General features: G+C 41.1%; 1 protein-coding gene across 3 annotated transcripts in view; it reads right to left on the bottom strand.

Annotated features, from left to right (window-relative positions):
* Nucleotides 1-25,948, bottom strand: part of LOC129245821 (uncharacterized) — a 55,406-nt gene continuing 29,458 nt past the window's right edge. For all 3 annotated transcript variants that reach the window (XM_054884221.1, XM_054884222.1, XM_054884223.1), the window contains exons 3-10: nucleotides 6,409-6,654; nucleotides 4,746-6,310; nucleotides 4,419-4,666; nucleotides 4,102-4,296; nucleotides 3,924-4,025; nucleotides 3,608-3,857; nucleotides 626-714; nucleotides 1-562 (exon numbers count right to left, since the gene is read on the bottom strand). In XM_054884221.1, coding sequence (XP_054740196.1) covers nucleotides 313-562; nucleotides 626-714; nucleotides 3,608-3,857; nucleotides 3,924-4,025; nucleotides 4,102-4,296; nucleotides 4,419-4,666; nucleotides 4,746-6,310; nucleotides 6,409-6,654 — 2,945 coding nt within the window. In that variant the 3' untranslated portion in view covers nucleotides 1-312. The remainder of the gene's footprint in view (nucleotides 563-625; nucleotides 715-3,607; nucleotides 3,858-3,923; nucleotides 4,026-4,101; nucleotides 4,297-4,418; nucleotides 4,667-4,745; nucleotides 6,311-6,408; nucleotides 6,655-25,948) is intronic.

Genomic DNA, 25,948 nt, shown 5'->3' on the forward strand with positions numbered 1-25,948 from the left:
TTGTTGTAGCAGAAGTGGCAGTCGGTCCAAGTCTAGACCAACACTCACTTAGACAAGTAGTTGTAGGTTTGCAACACTTTACGCTTAGTACTTAGTACAATTTTTGAATATTTTGAATATATTGCATATGTTTATATGTAAGTATGTGTGTGTATCCACGTAGGTGAGTTACATGAATTTCGATATGTTTGCTCAGTTATTGCCCAACATTATCGCTCCGTTATTAGCTGCCACGTTCACGTTTGCTTAGTTATTTTTTTGATAAATACAAGTAGAAAAATTCGCAGCTCGTTTGGTTGTATTCTTCTGCATTCAGGATGTCGTCGCTGTCGCTGTCGCCGTCGCTGTTGAACCACCTCCGATGCGTTTTGGCGATGAAGTCAGCACTTTTTCCTTCTGTTTGCCCTGCTCATCTTGGAAGAAGATCTTTGTTATTACAATATCGCCCGTACTAAGAGTTTGTGATGCTGCGTCGACCAATTTCAAAGCCTTCTTCTCATTGGTCACTAAACGCATAGTTGGCGTAATGCTGCGTTCACAGTTACAGTTACAGTTTTTAGCACTGAAATTAGAAACAAATTTAAATATTTATTTGGTTTAATTTCCAGAGTGTTTAAGTACTAACTTTTTGATCTTCTCGCGTACAATTTGTACATTATCGGTAGCGGATATGTTTGATCCCAATAGATCCTGCGCTGTATTGGAAGTTATGATCTGCAATTAGATGATTGAAAGGTAATAAAGTTTATATACTTGAATGTTTGTGCATATCAATATATGCAAGGTGAAGTCCAAAATAAACAAGACATTCCCAAGACATAAAACGACCTGGGCAGATACTGCGAGGACGAAGATGAGGAAGTATCGAGCAGACATTTGTTGTGCAGTTGTCCCGGTCTAGCCAGAAGTCGACTCGCTCTTCTTGGCTCTCCAACAATTGACAATCTTTCAGTACTCTCGAACCTGAAAATCGAATCTCTCATCAAATTCTCGAAACGAATTAATATCTTTGACCAAAATCCACAATAAAAATCTCTGTTAGGTGGGGAAATCATATAACATAATGTGCACTAGGGCAACACAACGGACCCAACTTGCGGTCTATGTGGCACTCCGATGCGGGGTCACCCTTAAACCAACCAACCAACCAAAATCGGTAAAACGTTTACCGAAACATTTGAATTGATCAAAAAACTTTATGGCGATGATTGTCAGAGATGGTTGTGAGGACATAAATGACAATGAACATACGGGCCGGGCCGCCCAAAATCAGTAATCACCGAAAACTCCATCGTAATTGTTCGCAAATTCATCAAAATGAACCGAAATCATCGTTGAAATTCATGGAATCGGAGTTGAATACCTCCATCGATTTATCGCATTTTAACTGATCATTTGAGCTTACGAAAGATCTGTGCACGTTTCATTCCGCACAAGTTAACTGAGGACCAAATATTGCTCAGAATCCAACATTCGAAAGGCCTCATTAAAGAGGCGAGAAAGGACGAGAACTTCTTTTACAACATTGTAACTGGTGATGAAACGTGGTGCTTCCAACATGAACCTGAAACTAAGCGTCAAAGTACCGAATGGAAAGCCCCAGACGAGCCATCAACCAAAAAATCACATTTGGAGAAGTCAAAAATCAAGTCGATGCTCATTTGTTTTTACGATTCCAAGGGAATTTTCCACAAGGAGTTCGTGCGAACGAGCCAAACTGTCAATGCAGTTTTCTATCTTGCGTTTTGAATCACCTTTTTATTATTTGGTGCTTCATGCCCATAGTGGGTTTCGTACCCGAGCCACACCGAATGGTTATCACGCACAAACCAATTCGGCTTCGGCGGATGATCAGATTGGAGATACTTTTTTGACAGATCACGAGTGACTACTGTCAAGTCAATACATAATTTTTTTCATATTTATTGACATTTCACCATGCAAAGACTCACGTCTCAAACAAGGTTTACCAATCCTGCAATTGTATTACGTAAACCAACTTATGGTGCACCTAACTGTCCTACCGAACATATTATTCGGCAAACCAACCACAAAATTCAGAATAATTTTACATTACAGAATAATACTCGACCGATTAGACCACATAGAGCTCGAAGTGAGGAGAATATACCGGTTGTAAATGAGAGTTTTGCCGAAGACTGGGAAGAACCTATTCGGCGCCGCTTCTAATGGCTCTACTTGGGCCATAACACTTGCCATATTTGGACAGTGAATGGCGAACGCTAATGCGCTATGATAAACGACTTTTTGATGCCGGAAATTGAAGCCCATGATCTCCATAACATTTGATCCCAACAAGACGGCGGACGGCGCTACTTGTCATGCAGCCCGTGAAACAATGAATTTACTGCGTTGTCGTTTAGGAGAAAAACGATTTATCTCTCATCTCGGACCAGTCGATTAACCACCAAGATCGTGTGATATCATGATAAACCAGCTTCGACTGAGGCATCAGAAGCCATCAGTCGCGAGTCATTCGAAATTAGTGTTTACGGATGACCGAATTACGGCGCAGTTGTGGCCAATATTTCAAAGGGATTATGTTTAAAGAATAAATGCCATGAATGGTGCTACACAAAAATAATAAAAATTGGCCAATCAAGTTGAATTTTCGTTGTTTTATTCCAATTTAAAATCCGATAACTCTAAAGTGATCATCTTTTATTATGGCCAGAACGAGTTATGAACTACACCGCACTGTGTTTTATTCTTTTACACTCTAAATCTTGCAAACCTGTGCATTTAGCGCTTGGTTATAACTCTTGGTAGAGCACAGTTTTTATGCCATTGCAACAACATCTTGCTACATTATGGCCCTAGGAACTGTACCAGCGAGAAAAATAATCATATTTTGAGCATTTTTGTAGCACGACAATGAAATAAACCAAAGGCTTGAAAAACGTCCCTTTTCCAAAGTGCCGAATAATTAGCAGTGTTCAACTTGAAACTAACTTTTTAGGCACCCTTTACATTGCTGTCGTCCTTTCTGATACTCGATATATGGCACCGCTCAGGAAACCGCGCCTCAGATATTGAATAATTTTTAGCCTGTGCCTCAAATATACTTTCTTCATAATATCATTCATTAAGCTTATGCAGAAGTGAGAAAACGTATAATGGGCGTAGCTGCTATCTGGACCTACAGCTTTTCAAATTGCACACCAACTCTAACATTCCAAAATTTATATTTTCTTAATTCGTGGCAAGTTTACATATATGTATATATGTATATATATATATATATATATATATAATTGCAGCGTACACCATTTTTGAGTGTTTGGCCGAGCTCCTCCTCCTATTTGTAGTGTGCCTCTTGATGTTGTTCCACCAATGGAGAAACCTACAGTTTCAAGCCGACTCCGAACGGCAGATGTTTTTTATGAGGAGTTTTTTTATGGTGGAAATACACTCGGAGGTTTGCCATTGCCTTCCGAGGGGCGACCGCTATTACAAAAATTTGTGTTTCTTCATTTGGTCTTTCATCGAGATTCGAACACACGTTCTCTCTGAATTCCGAATGGTAGTCACGCACCAACCCACTCGGCTGCGGCGGCCGCCGTGACAAATTTAGTTTCACACTTACTTGGTCGTTTGGCATTTGTGTAACAGCCGACAATATCGCTTCCAGTTTGTCCAGTTTCAGCACCCGATCCATTAACTGATCTGACAAGATTTCATCCATCATTTGCATAGACTCTGCTAAACTGGGTGGCTCAGAATTGAAGCGTGGCGAAAATGTGCCGGTCAATGAGTTATCTGATGGCACTGAGTCAAGACTTGGGAAGTTATCGTTTTCAGTGGGTTCCTGATCATCCTCGGAATCACTTTGATCTCTGAAAAAACGGTTTTAATTAATTCAAATTTTTATTTTTTCTACAATGCGAAAGATTCGGCATTACCTAGTTTGATTGCCCGCCGATTCCATCTTTTCAAACTTCTTTGCTAATTTATTGTTATTGCGCTTCAAACGGTCTTTTTCCTCCTCGGTCAAGTCCATGTAGCTGCAAGTTGTTTATGAAAAGTAAATGTAAATAGCGCAACAAACAACTTTTACTATTTCTTTAGCTCGCCTCTTACCGCAATAAGCGAATTTCGCGATTCGATAGCACTATACTCTTGTTAGACTGCTCCAGTTTCTGCTTGAGGTCAGCCACCTCAGTGGTTACTTTGCGCTGCTTCTTGCGTGTCTTCACCTCATTTGGTTTGATTTGTATGAGTATTTGCTCAGTGCATAGCTCAGAGAAAAGCTGACGATTCTCCGGTTTAATTTGTCTAGAAAATGAAAATGTAGTAAATTACACACACACACATACATTGGATGCGAGAAGGCTTCGTAATTGATTCTGCTTTGGAATTTAAACCAAATGCAGCAGTTTCAGCTGCAGTTACCTCACCTCGCCAGATTGCCGTAGAGTTGATCGTTGATTAAGACTAGCACATCACCGGCCGCATAGAGCAACATATCACGTGACAGTGGCCGCTTGGCCCAATACTTTTGATCGCGGCGGTAAATCTGCTTGAGTTGCTCCTTAATCGGATTAATTGGGGCGTTATACTGTTCGCAGAGTGTATTCAGCGAGATATATTTCGCCTTGTATACCTGCTTGCCCGTCTCCTGATACTGCACAATGGCATACGCGGCCTGAAAAGCATAACAGAAGAATGGATAATTTAAAATGAAGACGAGATTGTTCTGTATAATTACACGACCAGTTACGCACCTGCGTATCGAAGACATTCCGTAAAAGTATGCCAAACTGTAGATATAAATTCGCCGCATCGTTGCGGCAGTCGTGTATGACCTTGATGACATTATCATGTTCCAATAGGGTCTTCAAACCACCGTCACTGATTATCTCAGGACAGCTGCGCACGTCAAAGATGAATGCCTCACCGCGCGTGGTGCCGATTTCAATAAGAGTTATCTCACCCTTTACGCCCAAATTGATGCCTTCAAAGTCCAGCGAAATGACTATACTCTGATGGTTCTGCGCAAACTTCAGCATCGCCTCAGTGACGAACATGGAATGCTTCACATTAGCAATGACCGTCGTGTTCTGCAGCACTTTTATCTTCCAGGTATCGCCGATGAAGTAATTGTGACTAGGTGAATGTGCTGTGTTGCTATTAGAAGACGCCGTTGAAGTTGAGGCTAAGTTTGCGTTTGCCGCGCCACTACCAGCGGTGGTGGCGTTAATGTTATTGGAATGCACGGGGCTTGATTGGGAGGAGGAGTTTTGGGGGTTATAACCAACAGATGCACCGCCAACCTGATTTGCCAGCGATTGCTTGTCTTTTTCATAGTTCTCGGCCAATGTCCGTATCACCAAGTTGTTGACGCGCTGCTTCAATGTCTGATTCAGACTATTCAGGCGCTCTGTGGGTGCCTGTGTCGGTATGGCGGCATTTTGCAGTGAATTCAAATTGATTTGACCACTCAACGGATTTTGATTATTCGTGCCCGACGGACCATATGAGGAGCAAGTGCTCGGACTGGGGCAATTGCGATCGCAGAGATTCTCCAAGTGCACATCCGCCATTTGTATGAAGCTGTCAAAACCCGAGTTGGGCTCTGAACGTGATTGTGACGTATTGTCCGTCGTTGTTGCTGGGCTCGACATATTGTATACGGGCGCATTTAGCTTGAAATTCGGTGATGTAATATTGCAATTGTTGTTGTTGTTGTTGCTAAGGTTATTCCCATTGAAACTTTGTGGCGTTGAGGCATTGTTGTTGCTCGCAAAATTACGTATCGCTGACGATTGCAAACGCTGTTGTATGGCGCTAAGTGCTGGCTGCGCTGCTGCCGGTGGTGGCGACTGATTCTTGAACTCTACATTATTGATGTTGTTGTTCAGCGAATTGTATTGTTCGCGCGAACGCGCCTGTGCCTGCTGTATATACGAATCACTCAGCCGTGGCTTCTGCAACAGCGTGACTAGATTGGCTTGTATGTGAAAGCAATCGGAGAAGAGCTTGAGAAAAGTCGAGAGATCATTGGGTGTTTTGAACATGCGCAACCATTGCTCCTGCGGAAAGCGCGCTGTCAACAAATGAAATAAGCGATCCACTAAAATGGGACCCTTCGTTTCGATGCATTGCGCAAAGAAATCCAACATCTGCTGGGTGGCTTTAGTATCAATGTTGCTTTGCGGCAAGTGCAGACGGTCTTGTGCCGGTATGTCCGTCATATCATCGCAACCCACAAGCATCACGTGATCGTCGACCACTTTAAAGATATCCGTATGCTTCTGCAGAAACTCAGTGAATTCCTTTATATGCTGACCTGAACATTTATAAAAATGGAAGAAGAAAAATTGAAAAAAGAAAACAATTATTCAACGTCGTTGCACATGAATGCTTCCAATGCTGCGCGCTACCCACCTGATATGTGTCGCACCTGTGGCGATGCCTGCGAGCGGTGGCCCAGCAAGCTACGCACCGGCACCTCCACACCAATGCCATACTGTAGCATTTTATTTTTAAAGTAGTCTTTAGCCTCTTTAATGTAATCACGCCGCCCGCCTAAGCCACTATCGTCCTCTGAGGCGTGCTGATAGGTATTCACCTTCACATAGTCGCCATCGACAACAAAGATTGATGGATGCTGGGCAAGCAGCTTCTTCAAGCCTAAAATGAGTAAGGGGGGACCAGTTTGTAAGTATGGAAGTTCCATAAATGGTTGAGAACAACTGAAAGTGTGTCACTTGCTGACAGCTAAGCAACCGAAAGTATTCTTCAACATACGACTAAATAAATACATACACACATACATACTTACATATGTACAGATATAAATAATTATAATTAATGCAAAGATAAGCAAAAAAGCAGGTGACTGACAAGACTTTTAACATTTTAGGCAATCAAGTACTCTTAATTGATGGCCGTTGAAAGCGTCACTAGAGATAAAAACGTTTCAAAATTAAGTGAAGGCCGATCAAATCAGCTGCTTTACTTAAACGATTTTGGTCGTTTGCGCACTTAAGATATACAGACAAGTTTTTGGTGACTATTCCCTGCAGGAAAGCTGATCAAAATATGACCCATCCTCCGACCGGTTGGTTGCTGTTGTAGGTAGATAGGTGAAATGGTTGAAGTGCCGGTCTGACACTCCTCAAGTAGCGCTAAAGCGCCGTTTTGATACCATTTTTAGACCTCCAACAGGCAGATATCTACAGCCAGTCAGAGCTTTTGATATAATGGAGGAGATTGATTGGATTTAGGTTGTCTCACTGCCCCAGGTTGCCAAACCCAGACATCTACAGGGAAAGTGCTTAACAGTATCCTTCTCTGAAAGGTCCCCACAGCTTCTGCAATGGAGGTTACATGGTAAACCTACCTTTTCCGCGTGTGTTCCGATAGTCCAGTGACCGTGTTAGGAAATTGAATGGCGAGGAGTCCAAAGGATTTTCTGAGTCCTTCGTGTATCGTATTGGGGCCAAGGGGTTTTCGAAATAGCACATGAAGAAATAGAGCTATATCTTTTCTGCGCTTTCCTGAGAAATAATTTGTGCAGTTCCCCTTTAACAACTGTCAGGGGGATACTGATGACCGGGTAGGAGGTCTCTGAGGCCAATTCAGTGCCCTACCTGGCAAGCTCATCAGCAATTTCATTTCCCTCTATGTTCCTATGTCCTGGAAACCAGATCAGAGAAATGTTACCTACACACCCAAGAGATTTGATCTCCTCTGTACAGGAGTTTTTGCTGTTGTAGTTTGTTACAATTTTCTCCATCAGATTTTTTAAACAATAAACAAAAATCTTATCTATCTAACGTTTGGAATTTCAACTACCGGTATTTTCGACTTTGGCAGACACAATAACAAAATTTAGTAGTTTGAAAACTTTAGTAGTTTGAAAACTTTAGTAGTTTTTAGAGTTGAGAAAAATTAAAACCGAATATTGGAAATCGAAAATTGAATAATCAGCCGAAAGGTGACGTTAATTAACCGCCTATTCCGCCTATTAAGTATGATTTAACTCCTACAGAATATTTTTTGTGGAGCGCCGTCATGGGTAAGATATTTAAATTTTGTTGTTGCAAACTTCTTATGCATCTTAATGAATGCATAATACATCCAACATATTGTCTCAAATTTTCAAGTCAATCGGAGCGAAATTGACGGATTTGTGAGTGTTTCAGCGTCCGGTCAGATCGGGTCTCTTTACCTGCTAAACTTTAAAGCTAAGCGTTTTTCGAAAACTTATTATTTTTGAATTATTTTTTTTTTTTTTTTTTGTATTATTATTTTTTTGTATTATTTTTTGAATGTTTCAACGTTCGGGATAGACTAGCAAATACAGCACTCAGACACAGTTAAGCCCATTCTACTGCACTCGGGTTCCCTTTTTAATTTTCTTTAAATCTACTCGACCTCTGAAGAAATCTGAGTAGATCTTTTGGTTCCAAGAAGCCAAGGTGGTCGCTTCTTAGCACATCCGTGCCAAAGACCTCAAGCCTGATTCAAGCGAAGGCCGGGTAGACGCACAGAAAGTGTCCGCGGTTTCATTATCCTCTCCACATGACAAAAATAACTGCGGTCGGCATGACAGGTAACATCAGTTTTGTCCATCTGCAGTCTCTCTCAGCCTGCCAAGCTCGCTTGTGGGTTAGAGTAACCCGTTTGCTAACCCTGGCTTTGATGGCTGCAGGAGGGAGTGGCAGAACGGACTCCGGGCCAAGGAATTCAGCCTCAGAGCCCATTCTAGCTAAAGAGTCAGAGATCTCGTTACCCGCGATACCTACGTGTCCCGGGACCCATCTTAGGATCAGGCTATTATATCTACCGATATAGCTCAGCCTGGATTTACTGAACTTAGGGTAGTCGAGTGGTTGGCGGGCTGTCTAAGGCCATGAGCGCAGCTTGACTGTCGCTGCAGGCAAATATAGATCTGCCTCGCCATCTGTTTTCCACAACAAAGTTCATTGCTTCTTGAACAGCATACACCTCCGCTGGAAACAGAGATGCATCATGCATTCCAAGAGCAAAGTGCAGTTTTATCCTGCTGGATTCCACATAGACCCCAGAGCCGGAACCAAGCTCGGTCCTGGAGCCATCCGTGAAAATGCGAAAACAGTGTTTGCCGGGCTCATTTTCAGAGTTTGATCACGACTGAGCCTCTTGCAGCACTACACTGTATCTCTTTTCAAGTACGACTCTGGATGGCATGGAGAGAATCGTTGGATCGATCTCCATGCCTTCTCTGTTTTCCAATGTCAGACAGGGGCCGTACCAGTTCCCATTGTGTTTCAGCCTGCAGATGGCCTTCAAGGCCTCCCCTTGGATGAAAGCATCATGCCGGGCCTGAAGTAGTCGGAAAAGCTCCGGTGCAACAGATGGCCACAGTGCGTTGTAGTCTCGATAAGGTCCTCCTGACTCCCACGAGAGAGAGTCTACTCATCCAGACCACTAATAATCATAGCCGTGTATCTACTGCTACTAACTGTTCAATGTGCGTCGTAAATTTTTTTTTTCAAATCTACACTGAACGAATTTCGAATGTACGATGTAGCCATTCGCGCTTTAATGTCTTTTTCACAGATTAAGAGATAGGGCTGAATATTTCGAATTGTTTTTGAAAGTTTCATCCATCAAATGCGCCAGCGAATATCTCAATCTGATATGTACGAATATGCGTGTACATATAAAGATGTATATAGAATTTTCGTGCATACACACAAAAATTAAATCACTGATTAAAAATCACTTTGCCACATTTGCAAGTAACACGACAAAGAGTCCATGTTGTGCCACAACTTAAAGACAATTTACTCCTACTCTAATTGCACGTCCGCTCCGCTCCACTCTACTCTACTCTATTTCGCTCCATTTCCACAAGCATTCACTTCCTTTGCACTTATAAATATGACTGTTTTTCCTACTAGTGTTTATACATATTTAGATGTGTGTATATATGTAAATATTTGGTGAAGAAGCGAGGCGCTGGCTAAAGAACTAAAGACACGCTCCACTTTACAATCGAATAAAATGCAAAAACTTGTTGTATGGCATTGCGGGCGTTTTCCATTTTCATAGTGCGATTGTTAAATGTGGCAACAACAAGAATGCAGCGCAACAGTAGCAAGTAAATGGGGCTGCAACAGATTTTCGCCGATAGCAAATATCCATATTGTGTAGTGAATATTTGTAAGTTGCTGTATGGAGAGTAATAAACGAAAAGCAAAACAAAGTGGAAATAATAATCATACGAGAGTAGAAACTAAAAAGTAGCAAACCATCAACTAGAGTAAAACAAGAATTGATAGAAGCCAACATTTGTGTATATGTATGTACATACATATGTATATATGAGTATATGAGTGAGGAAAATCAATGCTTACTTTTACGAAATGCAAAACAAAAGCCAAATTTAAAACAATAACAGGAAAAGCTTTAATTTACTAGCACACAGATCTTAAGACAAAATACAAGGCAGTCCGTACGTGATTACTTAACACATGGGCTGAAAAGTCACGGGCCTAGCACATAGATGGCACTAGTTTTATTACATTCAACTCTTTTTCAGTTAGCACTAATCTTAAAATTAGAGCTGAGAAAATTTCATGATATTCTATTAATTAGTTCGTGAGTTCCTGTGCGACACAAACCTCCGAGTGCATTTCTCCCTTCAAAAGTATTAGTTTGGTGAATAAGTTCGTAGCGTTTTGACGTGATAACGTCTTATAATTCGATTTAGCCGGCTGCACGGACGAAAAAATGTGTCGTTACCTTGCTCATTTGTCGTTACCTTGCTCATTTGCCGTTACCTTGCTCATTGTCGTTACCTCGAATGAACTGCAAGCGAAAGCGCGGAACGAACGACAAAGCAAACGAACGGCAACGTTCGACATCTTGCTCTCTCCTACTTAAGTGAGTATATATATGTATTTATATGTATGTATATGCGCATTTGTATATAAATTCACATACTTGTATTTGCATATGCCTTCTTCCTGTGTGCATGGTAATGAACCATTTCTCTGTTGAGAATAGGACGATGATAGGAAAAGTAGAAAATGAAAGGGAGTGTTTCGAATGTCTTGAAAAAGGCAAATCAATGATGGTGCCTCTTAGTGTTGTTGACTTATTAACGTCTGATGCACAATCGAAATTGAAGATATCTTTCATGAATTTGATAAGTGTTTCGTCATTTTTCACGTTTGTGTAAATGTAACTTGACCTATTCCATTGCCATTGCATTTACCTCCTCTTCTATATCCATACAAAATATCTATCAAACAAATAAAATTAAAATTTTGTTTTGAAAATTGCAACCATTCCATCAATATTTTCTTATGACGTTGTCACGTTAAACTATCGTCAGTAAACCGACTTTACAGACAACCCCTTTTTTTACCGAAGACTTTTATTTAAACTAAAAACAATAAAATTATATCAATAACTTAATCAATTATATATTCGCCGTTGCTGTTTACAACCTCTCCCCAACTCTCGACCAATGTCTTGATTCCGTTTCGCCAAAAATCGCCTGGTCGGGTGTCAAAGTAGTTGCGCCAGTTTTTAAGGGCCTCTTTGTTATCGAAGGTAACGCCCTTCATATGGTCTGATAGGGAGCGGAAAAGATGGTAATTGGTAGGTGCAAGGTCCGAAGAATACGGCGGATGCTGAAGGACCTCCCATTCAAGCTCTTGGAGTGCGATTTTGACGACTTGCGCAATATGGGGCCTGGCGTTGTAGTGAAGAAGCATGGTTTGACCATGTCGATCAGCTCTTTTCAGTCGAATCACCACATTCACGTGGTATAGCTGGGCAATGTAGAGCTCCTTGTTCATCGTGGCATACACTCCCAGCCTCACCAAACACATATCATATTCTTCTTTCAATGAAGATCCGGCTTGATCCTTGGCTTTGGCGTATCTTCTGGATCCATCCACTCCTTTCTTTACTTCATATTGATGTATAGGCATCATTTCTCATCTCCCGTGACGATTCGGTACAAAAAATGCTGTCTATGAACCGCGAGTTGCTCGATGACGGCGAGATGCTGAAAAGCAATTTGTAGGCGACTTTCATTGATTTTCTCGTTGAGCTCGTTATGCACCCAGGCTCCTAATTTTTCGTTAAATCCCATTGAAAGAAGGTGATTAAGAATAGTTGTATAGTCGCAGCTCATTTTTTCCGCCAATTCACGACTGGTTTGGCCACCGCTCTTTTTCAAAAGTAATTTGAGACGTTTTACATCGTATACAGAAGGTCTTCCGCTGCGGACGTATCATCAACGTCGAAGTCGCCATTTTTGTACTTTGCAAACCATTTTCGTGCTGTAGACTCGACTATGACAACTTGTCCACACACGTCCCAAATATCCGGGGCTACTTCGGTGGCTTTTTGACCTCGATAAAAAGCAATGAAGAGCAGGTGTCAAAAATGTTGATTTTTGCCTCCTGGATATTCCATTTCTAAGCCTCAAAACTAATGAAAAATTAAATAACTCAGAAATACATTTAACATAGTTTTGTAGAGCAGAAAAAGTTCTACCGAATGAATACTTACCCTTTGCCAAACAGCAAACAAATCGTTGTGAAATAAAAGAAAATATAAAAACGTTATGAACTTATTCCCTAACCCAACATTTTCATAAAAACATCTGTCGCTTGGAAATGGTTTTGAGGAACAACTTCAAAAAACACACCTTTCACATTGGAGAAGAAACTCAACAAAGCGACTAACAGAGAATGTATACAATTAAATATAAATTTTCATAATTTACGTACATTACATTTTTCCCTTCAAAAGTTCTTATATTTGGCCCACCCTTTTTATAAGCTTTGTATGTAGGTAAAACAATACAATGTAAATGATGAAACTTTATAGGTTGAACTGGAAAAGTTAAAGTGAATGTGGCAAGCTGAGCCGGCAAACAATGTAAAATAATCAACTAGGAAAAGGGGAATTCAGGGCAAAAAACTATACGAAAAGAAAAGTTGCTGACGAACGATAATGAAAACAATAACTTTACAACAAAACTGGTGTGAAGTGAAATGAGGCGCCTGATGTTTACGAGATATGCCCATTTGCTTGTAGGGAAGTTAGTATGATTACTCGAACATATGTTGTTTAAACATGTATATGTATATGTGTGTGTGAATAAATATGAATGTATTCACCACATCAAGCATTCAATTATGGTAAAGGAAGCAGCCAGCCAGCGTCAAATGATGATGTTGGTTTTTTGATTTCCCGCTGTTTGGGTTGTTGACTGGTTGGATGGCAACATTTTTGCTGTCGCGTTGACTACTACCTGTTAGTTAGTTATTAGATTTCTAATGACTGATTGTTTTATTACTCGTATATTTACGTCCTCATTTTAATTTCGTGCGCGTTAGTTGATAGTCAGCTGTGCTTGGGGATGCGTTCTCCCAGCAATAACCAGTAAAAAAACCAGTTTGGCAAACGTGCAAGCATAAATAAAAAAAAATAAAGAATTGGTGCGTACACTTCTGTTGGGTGTTTGGCCGAGCTCCTCCTCATATTCGTGGTGTATGTCTTGATGTTGTTCCACAAGTGGAGAGACCTACAGTTTTAAGTCGGCGGAGGTTTGCAATTGCCTGCTGAGGGCGCCCGCTTTTAGAAAAAACCTTTTTATTATTTGATGTTCATGCACGGAGGTTCGAACCGACACACTCCCGAATGGTAGTTACGCGCCAACCCATTCGGCTACGGCGGTCGCCGTACAAACATATATATATATATAATTGGCGCGTACACCCTTTTTGGGTGTTTGGCAGAGCTCCTCCTCCTATTTGGGGTGTGCGTCTTGATGTTGTTCCACAAATGGAGGGACCTACAGTTTCAAGCCGACTCCGAATGGCAGATATTTTTTATGAGGAGTTTTTTCATGGCAGAAATACACTCGGATGTTTGACATTGCCTGCCGAGGGGCGACCGCTTTTAGAAAAATGTCTTTCTTAATTTTGCTGTTTCACCGAGATTCGAACCAACGTTCTCTCTGTGAATTCCGAATGGAATGGTACAAACATACAGAACTTTAAAAGGGTCTGTCGACAGAGTTTTAATATAAACATCATCATAAAATGACATCATCGGCCCTAACAACTGCGCTGTTAGTTCTGCCTTCTCCAAACTGGATAAAGAGGCAAAGCGAAAGGGGCTGAAAGTGAACGAGGACAAAACGAAGTACCTCCTGTCATCAAACAAACAGCCGGCGCTCTCGCGTATCGGCACCCACGTCACTGTTGACAGTTACGATTTTGAAGTTATAAGAGACTTTGTTTACTTAGGGCCCAGCATTAACACCGATAATTTGGACTAAGTAGGCAATTGAGTAGTAAAGTCCTCTCTCGACGAACAAAACTAACACTCTGCAAGGCTATCATCATGCCCTTCCTAACGTACAGCGCCGAAGCGTGGACGATGACAACATCCGATGAAGCGACGCTTGGAGTGTTTGAGAGAAAGATTCTGCGTAAGATTTTTGGACCTTTGCCGGCGAATATCGCAGGCGATGGAACGATGAGCTGTATGAGCTCTACGACGACATAGACATAGCGCAGCGAATACAGATACAGTGGCTTCGTTGGCTGGGTCAAGTCGTCCGAATGGATAAAAACGCTTCGGTTCTAAAAGTATTCGGTACCAGCTGGTGGTAGCAGAGGACAGGGAAGGCCTCCTCTACGGTGCAAAAGATCAGGCGAGGAAGGACTTGGCTTCACCTGGTGTGTCCAACTGGCACCGGTTACCACGAGAAAGAAACAAATGGCGCGCTTTGTTAAACTCGGACAAAATCGCGTAAGTGGTTATCGCGCCAATTAAGAAGAAGAAGAAGATGTTTTGATACTCTGAATACTCTTGACTTCTTACCTCCCCGAGATTTATTTAGAATGATTTATCGGCTTGCCGCAACTAATCAATGGTGCGATTTAGGTGTTGGACATTCGGCCATCACACTCAGTCTGGGTCCAAACAATCCAGTTGACTATTGGTTGGGTGAAACAAATATTAATAGGTTATTTAGTACTAGAATTCCAAGCTAGACGTGAGTGGGTCGAAACAACTGCTTACGGTTCATTACTGATGGCACAAAGCTTGGCGATAAAGTTGGCTTTGGTGTCTCTGTAAGAGGCCAAAAGTAAGTAACTCAAGAACTCACGAGTTAATGAATATAATACCATGGAATGTTAGCAGGTAATTTTTTAAGATTAGTACTAACTGAAAAAGATGTGAATGCAATAAAACTAATGTCATTTATGAGTTAGGCCCGGTACTTCTCAGCCCTTGTGTTATATGTATAAGTATACAGGGTTTGATTGAAAAGTAATGAGCCTTCTCGCGCGGAGCGTCTGCCAAGCGATCGACCGAATCGGCTGGTGGGGGAAAATGATCGTTTGACCTTCCCCTTCCACTAGAAACCGGTCCCAGTTCGCTGGCAACAGCGGTGCAGTCAACATCGCTCCGCGCGTGAAAGCTGTTTTAAAAGCGATAGTTGGAGCAACGTTACTCGATAAAATTTTGCGTAAAGCTAAACAGTTTGTACCTCCAAGAAGCACTGTAAACGCGGCATTTTACAAAGAAGTGCTCCTTCGGCTGAAGAACCGCGTCGCCAGGGTTCGGCCCGACCTCGTCCACAATTGGACCCTTCATCACGACAATGCGCCGGCGCACACCGCCTTCCTCTGCACCTCTGCATTGGCCAAGATAGGGGTTTCGGTGCTTCCCCACCCTCCCTACAACCCAGACCTGTCCCCTCCGGACTTCTTGATCCGCGCCTGAAAAGAAAGCTGAAGAGGGGGCATTTCGACTCCATCGAGGCGATCCAAAAAACTGTGACAGCCGAATTGAACGCGATTCCGGCGGATGAGTTTAAAAAATGTTTCATGCAGTGGAAGGACCGCTACCAGTGGTGTATTGACCCTCAAGGGTCCTATTTTGTAGAATATTAGTTGTATAAGCCAAAAGGTTTAATAAAACTGCTTAAAAAAAATAAGGCTCATTACTTTTCAATCAAACCCTGTATATATGTAGACGCGGAAGAAATTCCATGAACACTCAGGCATACACATACATTTAGGAATACTAATAAACATTTAATCAATCTTTTATTAAAAACAAACCGCCGCGAGCATATTAACACAAACATAACGCGGCATTGTCATTTGGAGAATTGTAATGGTGATGTGAGGGCTACGTATATCACAGACGTACATACATATATGACGTTGCCTGGAGGTAAGTAAAGTCGAGTAAAGTCAGAAAAAGACAAAACAAACGTTAAACCAACCAACGAAGTGTCCAACAATGCAGCAAAGCAAAGTAGACCACACTAACCGTAGTTGAGGCAGCCACCAACATAAATCAGGTCACACTCAAAGTAACGCAGCTGCCAGTGTGAATTTCGCTGCAGCGTCAACTATTGTGTTGACACTAACACACCAGCAAACCCCTGCGCCTCAGCCATCAACCTGCATTATATGCCTTCCCATAATGTGACATGACAGCCGCCGCCACTTACACTGACGATTATATAACAGAATTTTGTTGACGTTGCATGATGGGCTTACAATGTTAACTCACCAGCGTACAATGAACTGCCGCCCACCGGGTGCGCGTCTGTCTGCCTGGGCCCCGAACGAGCACATAAAGGAATATGATTGAATTAATTCAAATGCATTCATACACTGCGTACTTGTCATGCAAATGAGCTGTGATTAATAGAAATGTAAATAAATTATGCTGAATTGCCTATGCGCGTATGCGCTTGCCTTTTCACTGCTTTGCCGTAGTGCTAATGTGGGCTGTAGAGCACCACTGTATACATACATAAGTACATACCTATACTAGACGGATGGATGCATAGTTGTTTGATGGGAATTTAATGCGCCGATCGCTTCAAATTATGCTGATGGCGGCGATTTAGGGGAAAGCATTAACGGGAGTAGCCGTGCTGTGGCATAAATATGTAAGTACGCGCCTAATAAACCTACAGGGAAAATCTTTTAAATTTAATTTAAATTTTTGAAATCATTTAAATGAATTTATAAGTAATACCAAGTGTCTGGAACCCGCAAGAAAGCCGCAGACGTGAAAGACCAGCGAATACCTGGACACGACTGCTGGCGCCAGAAAATCTTGTCATGCAGCTTATCTGGAATGAAGTTAAGAGATTGACGCAAAACAGACCCGCATGGAAGAAATTCGTAGCGGCCCTATATTCCACACAGAAACTCTAGGAATTTATGATGACTAAGTACTAGACAGAAAATGTGCATTATTCGTTCCGAGCAGGGCCATCACATGTTTCCTCTGAGATTGAAGTTTTTGAAGAGGTCTAAACATTATCGAAGTTGTAAAAAGAAAAGGTTTGCCAAGAGTTTTTTAAAATGTCGATTTTAAAAAATTCTTTAATTTGATATTTATTTATTAATTTGCTGGCTTCCGCTAACTGCATTTATGTGTAAAGTGAAATTCTTAATGTATTTAATTAGAAGTATGTACATACAGGGTCCGGCACTCGAAGTGTAACCAATTTCAGACAGCTCGCATAGCTGATACACGGGCATCAGCTATCTGTCAGTTGGCTAAATGACAATCCAGAGTATTGTTTACAAGCGCGTGGAAGCCTTTTGCCGAGAGTATAGGCGAAAAAAGAAAGTCAGTAATGGATTTCAAACGTAATAGTGTGATTGCATTATATTTATATTAGCTGGAAAATCACAACCAGCGATTGTTCGTGAACTCGAGCACCTCAAAGTAAACAAAGTTTCTGTTTATCGCACCGTTATTCGTTACAATAATACTGGTAGCATCACGAAACTTCATGGTGGTGGTCATCAAAAGACTGCAACGTCACGTGAAATGGTTCTAAAAGTAAAGAAGCGACTGGAGCAAAATCCCCGACGCAGTGCCAGTCAAATGGCGAAAGAACTGAAAATATCTGACCGTAGCATCCCCCGCATACTGAAAATTGATCTCAAAGCCAAGCCTTACAAGATCCAAAAGGTGCATGATCTCACAGCAAAGCAACAACTCAGACTTGAGAGAGTGAAGGAGTTACTTCGCTGGCCCAAAGCGGACAATTTCCGAGCATTGTACTTTCTGACCAAACAATTTTTCAAATTGAACTATTCGTAAACTCCCAAAACGACCGTTCATACGAGAATTTGAGTCATTGATTGTCCACCAGGAGACAACACCCGCCACAGGTAATGATTTGGGCCGCTGTAACCGTAAATGGGCGCTCTTCAATCGTTTTCATTGAGTCTGGCGTCCAGGTAAATGCGAAATGTTATCGGGAAAGTATTCTGGAGGTCGCTTTGAAGCCGTGAGTAAACAAACATTTCGGTGGCAGACCATGGACGTTTGAACAGGTTACTCGGCACCGTCTCACAAAGCTCGAGCGAGCGAAGAATGGTTAAAAAACAACGTTCCGAACTTCATAATATCCACACAATGGATCTCAAATTCAACAGACGCGAATCGGATGGATTATTTTCTTTGGGACATTCAGGTCCGAACTAAAATGTTCACCTGTCTCGACGCGCTGAAAAAAGCCATTGCCCGCGAGTGGGCCAAAATACCTGAAAGTCACATCCAGGCAGTTTGCGATTCGTTTCTGGGCCATCTCAAGGCCATGGTCAAGGCAAAAGGTGGTCATATCGAACAAAAGTGAAGTGATTCTTAATTTTGTATTATTTTCACACTTTGAATTGAATAAAAGTAATTTTCCAAACTAAATTTACGGCCTTTTTAATTGGTTACACTTCGAATGCCGCGCCCTGTAATCGTAAAGTAATCTGCCTGTCCATTTTGAGATGAGTGAAGAGCTCCTGACAATTGCCATATACTCTAATATACTCTAATCCCTTTCATATAACTTCGAACTAACTGGAGCTCGCTGCGTTCACTTCATTCCATATATTACATCTCTTGCAATCCTTCCTTGATTTGATGAGGATGAAGAAGGATCAGCTCGTACATATTAAAAGCAAAAAAGTAATTCGCAAATAAGTACATTACTCGGCAACTTATGTAAATAAAACATTCTCATAGACTTTCATTCACTTCTAAATGCACGCAACAAAATTTTATTTTCATGTTTATACTTTATTGAAAATTCAAAATGATTTAAGTGCTGCTATCGCTGTTGTAAATATTTCAGTGCACATAAATACAGATATTTATTACACCAAATAAGCTTTTAGGCCACTTCCAATATGGGCGAGTAAATATAATACGGAATGTGAATGTGAACATAATCATGAATTTGAATAGAGAACCGTAAAATCGTAAAATACGTAAAAATCGTAAAATACGTGCCACATAATGCACCTGTTTGCCAGCGTGTACGGGTATTCGTATATATGTTTGTATGTATGTGGGAGCACACTCAGAATGTGGCAAGTTTGCCAGTTGAGCAGTGCTAATGTCCTTCTAGTATTTCTTATCGGGTTGTGTGTTAGTGCACCTAAGCAAAGTGTGGAAGAATAATGTCATGCGCCACTAGCGGTGCACCACCAGTTTGCGGCCTCACAAAATACATTTACATACCACCTTGAACAAAAAGTTCCCGGAACAAGCGCCAGGTGACGCTCTAAGTCAACTGATTTGAGTTATGTTTTTTTTTTTTGCTTTCTTAGGTTACGCCATCAGTGATTAATATTATATTATATATTCCGATCAAAATTATATCGCCATTGCCGCCTTGAGTAAATCTACCTCTACACGATGTGTTTTAGATTTTTTACAGTTTTAAAAATGGATTTGAATATGCAACAACGAGTTCGCATTAAATTCTGCGCTAAAAATGGATTCAATAGTGCGTTCGAATGGTTTGTTGAGAAACTGTTTCGGTAATGATACTCCAAAGAAAACAGCCCTTCAAGAGTGTGTAATGAACGCTTCAGAAGAGATCGTTAGTCCATCGAGGAAGATGAACGTAGTGGCAGGCCAATGACATCGAAAACATCAAAACAAAAAAATATTAGCTGCGCAACTAACTTCCCGCTGTTTGTCAATAGATGCCGCCAGCAGTGAAAAAACGGCGGCTGAAGCGCATCGAGAGCTACAAAAAGTTTATGGAGATGGTGCTTTAAGTAAAACAAGAGATTGGTTCCGTCGTTTCAAAGACGGTGATTTTAATGTTGACGCTGAATTGGAGGCATTGCTCAGTGAGGATCCGTGTCAAACGCAAGAAGAGCTTGCTTCAGTATTAGGAGTTACCCGCCAATCCATGTAAGTTGGTATTATTTATTATGAACTGTTAAAACCAAGCGAAACCATCACTGGGGATAGGTATCGACTTCAATTGATGCGGCTGAGCCGAGATGCGGCCGCAATACGCGGAGAGTCATGAAAAAGTGATTCTACAGCTTGACAACGCTCGGCCTCACATTGCCAAACCCGTTAAAACCTACCTGGAAACACAGAAATGGAAAATCCTACTCCACCCGCCATATTCTCCAGATATTGCGCCGTCCGATTATCACATGTTCCGAACGATGGCACATGGTCTAGCTGGGCAGCAATTCCATTCATATGAAGACATCAAAAAATGGCTTGATCCATGGATAGCCTCAAAAGATGAACAGTTTTACCGCATCGGTATATGAAATCTACCAGAAAGATGGGAAAAAGTAGTAGCCAGCGATGGGCAATACTTTCAATGATTCACTTGTAACCATTTTTTCAGAATAGAGTTGTATTTTCATCCAAAAAACAGCGAGAACCACTTCTGTTAGGTGTTTCGTCGAGCTCCTCCTCCTATTTGTGGCGCGCATCTTGATGTTGTTTCACAAATGGAGCCACCTATAGTTTTAAACCGACTCCAAACGGCAAATGGTTTTTATTAAAAGCTTTTTCATGACAGAAATACACTCGAAGATTTTCCTTTGCCTGCCGAGGGACCACTGCTATGAGAAAAAAATGTTTTTATTATTTGATGTTCATGCACGGAGATTCGATCCTACGAAATGTTGATCAATAACCGCAAATTAACCATTAGAGAGCTGGCAGTGCACTTAAACATTGCTTATGGATCCTTTCAGGGCATTGTAGCCGATGATTTGGGTTTGTGGCGTGTTGCTACAGAATTGGTATTAAAAAAAGTAGCGCGTTGATATCGCAAAAGACATGATTTCCTAGGCTTATTTCCATTACTGGAGACGACACGCCGGTTTTTCAGTACAACATGCAATTTAGACAACAGGCGAATGAGTAGAGAGCTCCGAGTGAACCAAAACTAAATAAACTGCGTCGTTTTCAGTTGCAGAAAAAAATGATGGTCACCCTTTTTATGGGTTACAACGATATTATACACCACGCATTTTTTGACGGAAAGGACTAATTTTAAAAAGAACTATTATTTGGGCATTATGAGACGTTCACACGAAGCAATTCGCCGAAAAAGAAAGGAGTTGTGGAAACAAATCTCGAGCATTTTGCACCATGATAACGCACCATCGCACATTGCCATCATTATCCGGAAATTTTTTATCAAGAACGAAACGAGTAACATCCAATAGCCATCGAGTTCACCTGATACGGCTGCCTACGATTTTTTTTTCTGCTTGATCGCGTCAGAGACCACTACGGGGAACGCACTTTAACAGTCGAAAGGAAGTAAAGGAAATAACGAAGACGGATCTAATGACCATACCGAAAATAGAGTTCCATAAATGTTTCGAGTGCTGGATCAAACACTAGCATATAAGTGCGTTGCACTTGATGAGGAGTACTTTAAAGGTGATAATTTCATTTTTAATGCACAAAACTTGTATTTTGAATTTTCTGAATATATTTCGGGAACTTTTTGATCCAGGTATTATATAGGTAAAATATTTATAATCTTACGAAAAAAATATACAAAACAAAACAAATATTTATTATTTTGGCAAAACTCACAAATATTTATGGTGACCAAAATAATTTGAAAACCACCTCTCTGTCATAACGACGACACTCACTCAACCAGCGGCGGCTGTTCATATCTTTGGGTACTATTAGCCTCTGGCCTCTGGGCTATGCGGCCGTGACTGCTATAGCACCGGCTGTAGCAGCTTAACATTTATGGGGTTTACATTTTTATGAAATCCTCCCTCCACACTGATACCGTTTTGTATAACTGTTTTGGCCGGCAGCGTAGCTATCGACCGATTCGTTGGCGCTCACGTACCCAGTTGGCAGAAATTCTCATTTTCCTAAGCATTTTCAAACATTAAATTGAATTATGAGCTTCTTGCAATTGTGAGGAATATTTTCCACTGGCTTTTTGGAAATTGTAACGGAAATACCGGCAAACGGGAACCGGCAACCGGCAACTGGCAAGTCAACAGCTACCAATGCGGGCTGAGGTGAGTGAGTGTGATATAAATTGTTTATGGCTTAGGCAAAAGTATTTTGTACTGCGGTATTGTCTACTTCTGTTGCCATTTTTGTTTACATTCCATCGCTTATGCATTTGTGTGTATGTACGTGTGTTTTGTTTTCATATTTTTTAAAGCTCCGCCCGCATATTCGCTTAAAGTGGTTATGCAATATTAATCTGTGTTTGCCTCGAGGTTTCACTTATACCATTCTTTGTTCAAACAAACCTAATTCTTCTCGTTTATCATCTTGGTGGCATTAATTCCTTTTTTCTTGTTTTTTTTTTTTAATTTTTTTGTTGGTAGTAAGATTAAGTTTATATGCCTTGCATTGCTAGTATTAGTGATTATTATATGGCAATTATATTCATACTGATTCATACAAAAACAAAAATATAAAGGGTGATCAGATTGCAGGTACCTTTTCCAATAGGGTTTTTTGACAGATCGCGCGTGACTACTGTCAAACTAAATACATAACTTTTTTTTAGTATTCTATGACATTTTATCATGGAAAAACTTACAGCTAAAAAAGGTTTACAAATCGTATTACGGAAATGGACGCTCTGTGAAAAGTGTTCATCGCGCGCTCAGGCCAACTTATGGTGCGCATAACCGTCCTAAAAAACGCATTATTTGGCAAACCATCGGCAAAATGGAGAATAATTTTACATTACTGGATAATACTCGACCAGATAGACCACGTACCGACCGAAGTGAAGAGAATATTGTGGCTGTAAGGGAGAGTTTTGCCGAAGACCCGGAAGAATCTATTTGGCTCTGTTTCCTATGGCACTACTTGGGCGATTTTATGCAAAGATCTTGGTTTAAAAGCGTATAAAATATAGCTAGTCCAAGACTTGAAGCCGGCCGATCTTCCAAAGAAGATCCATATTTTTGACCCGAATTTTGTTAAGCGATGAGACCCATTTTTGGCTTAATGGCTACGTCATTAAGTAAAATTGCCATATTTGGACTGAAGAGCAACCCGAAGATATTCAAGAATATCCATTGAAAACAGCCGTTTGGTGCGGCCTATGGGCTGGAGGAATCATCGACCCATATTTCTTCAAAGACGAGACGAATGAATGGCGAACGCTATCGCGTCATGATAAACGACTTTTTGATGACGGAACATTTGATTCCAACAAGACAGCGCTACTTGTCATGCAGCCCGTGAAACAATGGATTTACTGCGTCGTCGTTTTGGTGAGTAATTTATCTCTCGTCTCGGTACAGTGGATTAACCACCAAGATCGTGTGATATCACACCTTTGGACTTTTATTTGTGGAGGTATGTGAAGTCGAAATACTTTGTATACGTATAAATAATTCCTCTTAATTTGAACGTCATGTACCTTTAATAAGGAAAGCAGAAATTTCTCTGTATGCCTGCCAACATATGCTTGGAAGAAGATGGTTTTTTCAACCTAAGTATACAGTATACTTTATGGCTGTATCAGGCGGTTAAACAACCAATTTTTATCATACGGATCGCTAGTTTGGCGGAAAGCTCTTAGAAGAGATTACAATATCAACCTACTTAGCAGAATACAAAGATCAGCCTGTGGAGTTACGGTCGGTGCATCTAGATCATGTTCTAAGGAAGCTCTTAATGCACTGACACATATTATTTCGATAGACCTACGTATTAACAAAATGGCTACCATAAATGCACTTATGGCTATGCCAGTCTATTATTGGGACAAACTCAATTCACCTCTGGGAGAACTGATTATATCATCCCAACGGTGACATTCAATAGAAATTTAGCTTGTAGGTTACTAACCGCAGATTCCTCTTTAAAGGGCAATATCGCTGTTCTTCCGGATAGCCAAGCTGCAAACCCGGCACTGGATTCGGCTACAACAAACTCTAAACTTATGGATAGTAGGAATAGCATTAACAACCTTGAGTGAGAACCATAGCGTTGCCGTAATCTGGGTTCCGGAACATCGGCGCAAGTAAGGAAAAAGCAAATGAACTGACAAGAGGAGAATCTGTCATGAGTAACATTTTTGCAGAATCAGTATTAACACCACTGGGTGCAGTCAAAAATATAATTTCCTTAATTGGAGATTGTAGATGGAGAGACCAAACAACTTGCAAAGTTAGCAGAAAGTTATGGCCCACCTACCACCACAAAAAAACGTCACTACCGGCAAATATGAAACGAAGATATGCATGCTGGTCTATCGGGGAACAAGCAGCCAAAATGGGCATCCGTCGCTGCCGCAGTTATAAACAAAGGAAAAGATTTTCCATTTGCTCTGTCAATGCCCCGCCTTATGGAAGAAAAGAATGTCATCCCTGGGCAAACCACTGTACAAGAGAACAACCTAATAAGGTTCCTAAACTGCACAGACCGCAAATAACCAGTAAACAAATTAGTAGCAAAGGTGTGGCAAAGAAATGGTGCGGAAACGCTAGTTTGATTCTGGATGAATCACCACTTCAACCAACCCAATCAACCAACCTTTAATTGTATGCTTCTAGAATCCATCCAAGTATCCATCGGCAACCGGGATTTGTATCGATGTACGCATCGTTTTTTGATGAGATAGCCTAGGTTAGTTGATTTTGTTTTTTTATTTTTTTAAGACTTTGAGCATATCGATGCTAAATTCAGTTACCCGTGAAATGTGAGAAAACTCTTTATACAGGGTGGCTGATGAAAGCCGCTACCAAAAAAAAATTGAATAACTTTTTTTCTTTTTAAGTTATCTGTTCCATTTTTGTTTTAATTTGCAGATTGATCTTTAAAATTTATTAAAATGGATAACTGGGACACGCAAACAAGAATTTGGATAGTCCGTCGCTATCACGCACTGGAGTCCGTAGTTTTGGTACAGAGAGAGTACAGGCGGATGTTTGGCGGCGATCTCCCGAGCAGATGGACCATAATGAGACTGGTGAATAATTTTGCTGAGCAAGGAACAGTCGCAAGAAGGCCTTATCATCGAAACCCACCAGTTCGGACGGAGGAAACGATCGCTGCTGTAGCTGCAGCTATACAAAACAATCCAAGGGTTTCAACAAGAAGCTTATCTGCTCAACTTGGTGTCAGCCGACAGTCTTTGCAAACAATAATGCACAAAGATTTAGACTTATTTCCCTACAAAATTCAAATGGTTAACAAACTGAATGCAGCAGACTTGCCGATTCGCTTGGAATTTTGCCAGAAGATCCTGCAAATGGTGGAAGAAGACCAAAACATGCTAAACTGCCTTTTCATGTCTGGTGAGGCCCATTTCGATTTAAACGGCAATGTGAACAAACAAAATTGTCGAATATGGAGTACTTCTAACCCACAGATACTCCACGAGACGGAATTGCATCCTCTTCGCGTGACAGTGTGGTGTGCGGTTTCTTCACGCTGTATTGTCGGGCTTTATTTTTTTGAAGAAAATGGTCACACCGTTACGGTTACTGGAGACCGTTATTTGAAAATGCTGAAAGAATTTTTCTATCCAGAACTACGCCGAAAGAGAATTCCTTTCAACTCTGTGTGGTTTCAACAAGATGGGGCAACGTCTCACATAGCCCAGACTGTTATGACAGAGTTGCGACGAAAATTTCCC

Source organism: Anastrepha obliqua, chromosome 4, assembly GCF_027943255.1.
Source record: "Anastrepha obliqua isolate idAnaObli1 chromosome 4, idAnaObli1_1.0, whole genome shotgun sequence".
NCBI classification, from domain to species: Eukaryota; Metazoa; Arthropoda; class Insecta; order Diptera; family Tephritidae; genus Anastrepha; species Anastrepha obliqua.